General features: G+C 38.7%; 2 protein-coding genes across 2 annotated transcripts; both read right to left on the bottom strand.

The window, feature by feature from the left end:
• Positions 1–221: 221 nt before the first annotated feature.
• cacybp (calcyclin binding protein) lies at positions 222–4,484 on the bottom strand. Its single transcript, XM_026150839.1, has 6 exons — positions 4,324–4,484; positions 3,215–3,425; positions 2,986–3,082; positions 2,795–2,894; positions 1,711–1,805; positions 222–1,538 (listed from the first exon to the last, which is right to left on the bottom strand). Exons 1-6 carry the CDS (start codon positions 4,339–4,341, stop codon positions 1,376–1,378), a joined length of 684 nt encoding a protein of 227 aa, XP_026006624.1. The 5' UTR covers positions 4,342–4,484; the 3' UTR covers positions 222–1,375.
• Positions 4,485–6,117: 1,633 nt separating this feature from the next.
• mrps14 (mitochondrial ribosomal protein S14) lies at positions 6,118–7,909 on the bottom strand. Its single transcript, XM_026149962.1, has 3 exons — positions 7,783–7,909; positions 6,649–6,813; positions 6,118–6,493 (listed from the first exon to the last, which is right to left on the bottom strand). The coding sequence occupies exons 1-3, from the start codon at positions 7,897–7,899 to the stop codon at positions 6,311–6,313; spliced, it is 465 nt and encodes a 154-aa protein (XP_026005747.1). The 5' UTR covers positions 7,900–7,909; the 3' UTR covers positions 6,118–6,310.
• Between the last annotated feature and the right edge of the window lie 288 nt (positions 7,910–8,197).

Raw genomic sequence — 8,197 nt, 5'->3', positions numbered from 1 at the left:
AAAGACGGCCGTTCACAGACGCTTTTCTGCCTCGATCATAATATTTTAAAATTATTGTCACCTCAAACACCATACCATGTCAAAAGTCACTTTAATCACCTTTCTTCCCTGTTCTGATGCTTAGTTTGAACTTCAGCAGGTGGTCTTGACCCGATGCCTACATATCTGAATGGAGATGCTGCCAAACAAGTGGGTAATTAGATATGCACGTTATCGAGCAGTTAATAACCATGCATTTAATAGTGGCCAGTATATGCATATTTTACACAACCCATCCATGTCTCCAGGACAATTACTTCTGCATGAGGCAAATCACATCTTGTAATTTCATAACACATCTAAGATACGACTCCGTGAAATATTAACTGAGAAGGCTAGCTGAAAACGTCAGCCAGTGGATATAAATGGCAATAAAATGCTTAATAACTTTTAAATCTAATTTTAAGCTTGAAAGACAGATGGAAAAACTGAGTTCAACAGCTGTATTTATGAGAGCAGAGAACAACCAGCAACAGTGAAAACATACATTTTTCACAATGTCGGAAAAAAAATCTGCAAAAATCAGTCACATCAAGTATTTCAGAATATGTAACTTAAAAAAAGGATTGTGGAAAATGTAGTTTTAAACATACCTGCATGCAGTACAGTATTACACTAGGCTGACACAAGATAGTTTACTGACTTTGTATGCTACGTGTCTTATTTGTGGATTTACAAAATCATACAGCTGATGTAAAGATTAAAAAAAAAAGAAAGAAAACTATCCTCAGGTTTACTTCATAAGTAAGAGAACTTTGGCAAATTTATAGCTGACAAAAAAGAAAGAAAGAAAAGAAATATTTGCCAAGTTAATCTGTACTGATTTTCAACTACCATGGAAAATGAACAATTACATTTACCCTGGTCCAATTTAAACCACAACAAGACATTTTATTGAAACAAGCCAGGACAACAAAAACAAGAGCTGTGAAATGACTGAGCAGTGGTCCTTTAACTCTTTAAGTGCGACTTCACAAAACACATAGGGGAATGTATGTAAGTGGGGAAGCAGACAACATTTTCCCTGCTTTCTACCCACAGGTTGGACTCTTAACGTCAGCTGTGATGAAATGTGTGCGTTCTTGCAGTCTTCAGGTCATCACGTGATGGACTCCATCCTTTTGCTTGAGTGACAGATGAGTTGTAGCCCATCACTAAGAACACCAGCAGCCTGGTTTTCAAAGCAGGGCCAAATTGAGGCCATCCCGAGCTTAGACATTACTTTAGACAAATTATTTATGAGCGGTGTATGTAGACTTTACTTTGAATAATTAAGTCATGCCTGCTTCAACCTTTGGAGCTCTCATTTGGTCCTGCTGTGGAAAAGTGGCAATATTTAATAGTCCATCATCTCCTCTCCTCTTAATTTCTTTTCTTGGGACTCTGTCCAAGCTTTGTTGATTGTTCTCTTCATCTCGTCGTCTCCCTCTGCATAAATCTTTTTCAACACATTCATCAGGCCCTCGCCGGGGTCAGCATTATCGTCAAGGCTGGGTTTTCTGTAGAAAGGCGGCAGGAAAATACTTTAATGGTGCAAATAATTCTTTGGATTGCTCTCATGTAGTATGTGTGCACCCAATCACTGCACTGCAATCACAGTGGCTTGAGACACAGCACTGTTGCTGCACTTTATTTCACAAACTAAAATCAATAAGCACATTTCTAACTCACTCTTTCTCTTTAGACTGCTTTTCCACCGCCGTTAGACAGTCCCACTTCTTTGTTGACTGCTTCTTGCACATGACCAAGACCATGTCTGTTTTTATCTGTTGCAGAGAGCAAAAGACAGTTTCAGAGTGTGGACAACAGACTGGCAGCTCAAATCAAAGACGAAAAGTGACAGGAACACTGACACTGCATTTAACAAGGTTTACGTATAATCACAATAGCCACCTTAATAAGTTAATGCAGTATATTTAAACTCATTGCTACAAGCTTAAAAATAGGGTGTCTGCTGCCCCCTAGTGGCCACACATAATTTTGTTTTAACTTTAAATGTTTTACTTTATTTGGCTTTTCATTGATGCTTACTTTTCTCTGACAAACAGGTCAATCACTAAGAATCACTACTCCAGTTTTTCTCTGCAAAATGACTAATATTTCCTGAAATCTTAAAATAAATACAAATAAATGCATCTATTTAAAATGATGCACAAGGTACCTTTTCACCTGCTTTCTTAGCTATATTGATGCGTACATGATTTTATTTTTTTCCCCCATTACTCTTCATCAAGCAGCAAGCTTACATTACAACCATCTAACATTTTTCTCTGGTTTAAAAGAGATTTAGTGTGATGGCTGCAGGAGGTAACATGGCTTAGAACTGTTGCAGAATATGCAAAGGCAATCTTAAAAAATAAAAACTTTGATTTGTCCTGCCACAGAGCTTTTGAGTAGCACGGAGTGGCTGCCTGTCAAGCATTACCCTCTTGACAGACAGCAGAGGAAACCTGCATTATGCACAGCTTCATGCAAACTGATGTTTTAGCTGTGAGAGAAGGAGAGAGAGAAGAAGTATATACTGCAAGTATTTGGTCGATTACTGGCCTGCAATATCAGAGACCTACACAGTTTTGTGAAATATGGGGATAGTCTGCTGAGAGAGATTGCAACACTGCTTCCTAAAGCACACCCACTCATCTAAGATGACAAAGACTTTTGACCCAAAGCCAGCAACCGATTTCTGAAATACAAACATCTCATGGCCGCTGGGCTGAGGAGAAGAAGCTGAGTAAGCAGCAGATGATTTGTTTACCTTTTTGTAGCTGTCCTGTTCATTGATTGGATACAACAAGTTCAGAACTGTCATTTCGTGGTTTTTGCCATCTAGATCCTTCACCAGCACAGAAAATGACCTGCAACACAGACAAGGGGCAAATTCACGTGCACTGATAAGGGAACAGGAATGTATAAACAAACTGAACACTATGCTGATTATCAACTCACCGTTCTGTAAATTTGACCTCCACATTTTCTGCTGATATTTTGTGCACATCTTTCAATGCCAGATAAATTTTGACAAACTTATCTGACTGGTCCCATGCTGCAGAAAAGATGATACACATGTGAACAATTTTGAAATACTGTTTTTTCCCCTCCCCAGCTCTTGAACGCATCTTAACCGCTTGGTTTTCTCAGTAATGTTTGATAGTGCTACTCGATAACTGCCCCATACCATAGCTGGTAATCTTGACAGTGTATGCTGCCTTAGTGGCTGCAGATGGGTCTGCCTCCTTCCTAGCCTGTTGTTCTTTTTGTTGTCGTTTAGCTGCGAGCTCCTTCTCCACCTTTTTCTGCTCCTGTTTAAGTAGATCCTGAACTCTTTTCCTCTCTGCCTTCTCCAAGAGGGACCCCAGCTCCTGCAAGTCTTCCTCCAACTGTTTAATCTGTATGAGGGGAACAATACAATCACTGAGACATGCACATCCACTAATAGAGCAGTGCTGTCGGTTTGAATCCATCTACCAAACATTTGTTTAATTAAAAAAACAAAAACAAAACTATATAAGTAAATAAATGTGCAAAAACTAACATTTCATTTCTAAATAAAAATTTCTATTGTAACTTAATAAATAGTAAGAACAAAGTGCCTTCTACAATAATTATATAGTCACTAACCCATTTCCCACAATCAACTCTCGAAGTCATATTACTTTATTTAAATGTAGTCTAACCTAACTCACAACACACGTTGGAACTATGCATTTGTCTGCGATTTATCTGGCATCCAAACAGCTTAGAAGCCTGTACATATTACAGTTATTCATGTCTTGAGAGATCCTTTACAGATGTATTGTAATATGTATGTATGTATGTATAATTCAAATGTAAAAGTGCTTAATGATACTGTACATGAGTGGGTCTAGTAACATCTCCAGACAGCTAACAGAGACACCGAGTAACTACCGTACTGATTTGTTTAGCAGCGCAGTAGTTGTTTTACACTGAATGATGTTGCTAGAATGTTCTGGTAGTCCACTAAAAGCTAACAGCTAAGTTGGGCCGCGAGCTACTGGCACCCACCGCCACGCACGACTACCGACTGTAATCGTATTTGCCAGACAGGCGTTTTGTTTTAGTTTACAACTGTAACGTTACCCTGGAGAAAAAAATAAATTTTTTTTTTATCAGGCATCACGCAGCTGCTCGCAACGGGTTGATAGGACTGACGTTAGCAAGCATTGCACTAATTTCACTGTATCTATGTAAATCCAGCTACCGCAGCTAAACCTTAAAAGATGCAGTTTTGCTGAACACTAAACTGAATGAAACGATTCTGCTCACCTGTTCGGTTAAATCCATTCAGGCTTATCAGTATCAGCTACACTATGAAATGCCGTTGCGGTTCTTCTTCACTGCTCTCAGACTACTTTCCAGCGGCGCTTCTTTCCAAAGCTCTTCCGTCTTCTTCATTTGGCAATTTGCAAGGCCGATTACAGGTGTGCTACCGCCACCTACTGTACTGAAGTTTAATCATTGCTAAACAGCAAAGTGTCCTTGTATGTAGAGCATGACATGAATTAAATGAACCGTTTTAAGGTAATTTCAACTTTTTTACTGAACCTTTTAATGTAAAATCAAATGAATGTTACAGTTTGCTGGCTTTCAACAAACTTGCACCACTTTAAGAGACACATTCTATTTAATTGCATTATATATACGCACATTGGCCACTCGATCCTTTATCTGCTCATTAATGCAAATAACTAATCATGGCAACAACTCAGTGCATTTAGACAAGCAGATGTGGTGAAGATCAAACTGAGCACAAAAACAGGGAAGAAAGTTGATTTAAGTGACTTTTGTCTGAGTCTACTGGGACTGCTCTGAGCTGATAGGAAGGCAACATTAACTCAAATAGTCACTCATTACAATCATGGTAGAAAAAGCAGAAGCAGCATCTCTGAATGGATAACATAGAGGAAAATTTGTGTTTTGAATGATATAACCTCTATTAAAAACATGAACATAAGTGCACTCACACACACACACAGGTGTACAAGCAGGTACTCACAGACACACACCATCTTGGTTGGCTGCTGCCTCTAAACGTATCATGAATTATTAGTACTGTATGCTGCTTAGCAACATTCACTATTATTTACTGTTACTGATGCTTATGTCGGTTGTTGCTGTGGTTTCTCTTCTGTGTTGTCTTCTTTTTCTCTCAGCAGGTGATCACGCAGATTTTCATCATCTTTTCTCTCTCTATCCCTCTTCTCTATTTATCTTTCCCTCTCCTTCTGTTAATTCTCTTCCCAACCTCTCTTTCTTTCTCTTTCCCATCCCCTGGTCCTGTCTGTTCTGATTATAATAACTCAAAATGAAAAATTAATTAATAACAACAACAAGAACAATAATAATAATAATTATGAAGGTTGAATAAAATATGACAATCAAGTGGACCAGTATAGCAAAAGCCGTAATGGTCTACTTGGGAAAATAAATCTGGTGGGCATTTTTCTTGGCCTTCAGAAAATAATTCTGCTACAGTGCCGGAGAGGACACAAAAAAATTAAATAAAATAAATCTCAGAAAACCAGTTTCTTTTCATACTCCACTGATTTCTTTTCCACAACACACAACATATCAAAACAACAGCAGCAGAAAGACATTGAGTGCCACTCGTCACCTAAGAACAGGAAACTGAGGCCACAATTCACACAGGCTCACCAAAATTGGAAGAAGATTGGAAGGAAGATTGTTGCCTGGTCTGATTAATCTCATTTCTGTTGGAACATTTTATGGTAAGACCAGAATGTGGTGCTAACCAAATGAAAGCAAGGATCCATCCTGCTTTGAAGCAAACGTTCCACACGTTTGGTATTTGTTACATCTTAGATACTTTTCAACTACATAAAAGACCAGTTATATATTACATACAGAATAAATGAAAAGAAAGTAAGTGAAAGGAAAATGTGGGCTTTCTTGCCTATGAATTACATCTCATTTTAGGGCAGCCATTACCTTAAAAAATTACTTACTTCTTTTCCTGTGACAGTAGAAGGTGCTAAACTTTTATAAAACTTTTATATTACACATAACATTTTATAATAAACCAAGACACTCACAAAACTGTAATGTACAACAATATTCATTTATTTATCAGTACTCATATCAACTTTCTCATTTTTTATATTAAGAAGGCTAATAAGGAAGCAACAGCACCTTACTGACCAAGGAAAACATAATTTACACAAGTAATCAAATGTAGCTGTCTATTGATAACCACTGAAAAATCTTGTTTTTCAAAATGTCCAGTGAGACCTCATCACCACCTTGCTCTCAGAATCCCAGACATCTGATTGTGGTCAGCTAGATGACGAAAGACAATACGGCTAAGACGCCACCTCCGCTTCACTCCTCGTGGTCGGGAAGTCATCACACACCTGTTACGTATCCTCACAGGGCAGCTGTCTCTGGGTAGTGCTGAAATCTCTTTGTCTGCTATCTCCTGCAAAAAAAATGAATAAATAAGTAAACAGACATTAGTACTTCACTCTGTACTAATGTCTTTTCAAGGATTCATTCTGTAACAGTTCAATCATTACCATTGCTGAGTTATTTATTAATACACATATGACTTAGACGTCCTTCTTCAGTGTATACCTGAAGCTCTTTGGGTAGGATGGTGTTTTTCCTCAGTGCGTTAATTCGTAACCTCTCATCAGCATAGTCAAAGGCCATCTGCCTCCTCTTGACATCCCTCAGCATCCTCCAGTCAACATAGTAACTTCTCACCTGCTCCACCGCCCCCCAGCAGCTCCTCAATGCCTGCAAACAGTGCTCCTTCAGTTAGTGAACAAGTATTTAGTCTGCCTCTGTACTCAATTACACACACTGTAGCTCTAACTGTCTGAACCACCTTTAGGCCCTAACAATTTTCAGACAAGCCAGAGCAGTCTAAATCAAAAGCTGATTATTTCGGCTCATCTGCACTGCCGTGTGCCATTTGGACAAGCTTTCACTTGAAAATACAGCATCTGACCTGATGTTAGCAGTTTCAGTTCTATGACAGAAATCAAGTTTGCCCGAATTAGAGCATCAGGTGCCCAAGACAACAGACACACAGATGTGAGCCAAAAAATAAATGAAACCTCCTTCGTACGCTTCCGAAATAACAGAGGGGGAGAGACCCTGGTGATTCGGACATAAAACTATTACATGCAACTTCTGATGATCCATTGAAAACTTGCCTTCCTATGACGCTTGCATATTCCACACAGATCGTGTTAACAAAAGGCTCACTTTGCAGGTTCAAGTAAAACTAAACAGGGAATAATTTTATCCATATAACGAGCGCTCAGCTGTAAAAGAAATCGGTTGCTCTTGAGGGATAACGGGCCACAATTAATGCTAACAAAGTCATCATTTTATTCAGCTTAAATATCTTGCTTTCAAGATCATTAGAAGCCATAGCCATAGCAGTAAAAAGAAGTTAATCACTCAACCTTTCTTGCTAGAACAAGCACGGGAACTGAGCATATACTACCTGTCCTCTTATAATTTTCATGTATTATAAGAGGACATGTATCATGTCCTGTTAAACCCTTCAAAGAACCATACTGAGCCAGGTTTGACACATAGCAGGCTTAGTAGCCGCGAAGCTAACGTCAGAACGCTAGTTACATCAATAAAACAGCCAATGTTACATTTATCGACCGAAAGTCAGAAATAATAGATTGAGTCTGAATGAAAACACAACCTCAGCTAATACATGCAAGATTACCGTAAATGCTTTACCTGTTTTGGGACGCAGACGGTGGAATAAAGGGCATTTAACCCCAAACATGTTAGTCTGTTAACCGCCATATTGGATTTGACTTGCGCGAAACCACCGGAGGTTGAAAGAAAAAACATTCAACTTTACCGCCACCTATCGACCTGGAGTGTGACCAGATAAAATGAGACGTACAGTGTCTAAAAAAATGTCAAATTTATGAGCGAAAACGCGACACATTTACAAGTAAAGCGTGACAAATTTATGAGAAAAAACTCGTAAGAGGGAAAAATAGGAAAATTGTGTCTTTTTTTCAATCAAAGACAGACTTCGCCTCACTTTTCTATCTTAAACTGCAAGGAAGTTCACATATACTACAAGCTGATTTCTGTTTAAATCGCTATGTGAGTGTTCAGCGATTGTGAGCATTGAAACATG

The sequence above is a fragment of the Astatotilapia calliptera genome, chromosome 18 (genome assembly GCF_900246225.1).
Source record: "Astatotilapia calliptera chromosome 18, fAstCal1.2, whole genome shotgun sequence".
Lineage (NCBI taxonomy): Eukaryota > Metazoa > Chordata > Actinopteri > Cichliformes > Cichlidae > Astatotilapia > Astatotilapia calliptera.
This window is presented reverse-complemented; position numbering and strand designations above follow the sequence as displayed.

Coding starts and splice junctions, on each gene's coding strand:
- cacybp (XM_026150839.1), bottom strand. Junction 3,083..3,214: donor TGTCAAGATTACCAGCTATG/GTATGGGGCAGT, acceptor TCTTTTCTGCAG/CATGGGACCAGTCAGATAAG. Junction 2,895..2,985: donor GAGGTCAAATTTACAGAACG/GTGAGTTGATAA, acceptor TCTGTGTTGCAG/GTCATTTTCTGTGCTGGTGA.
- mrps14 (XM_026149962.1), bottom strand. CDS start 7,899: ATGTTTTTTCTTTCAACCTCCGGTGGTTTCGCGCAAGTCAAATCCAAT. Junction 6,814..7,782: donor CCGTCTGCGTCCCAAAACAG/GTAAAGCATTTA, acceptor CACTGTTTGCAG/GCATTGAGGAGCTGCTGGGG. Junction 6,494..6,648: donor TCCTACCCAAAGAGCTTCAG/GTATACACTGAA, acceptor TTTTTTTTGCAG/GAGATAGCAGACAAAGAGAT.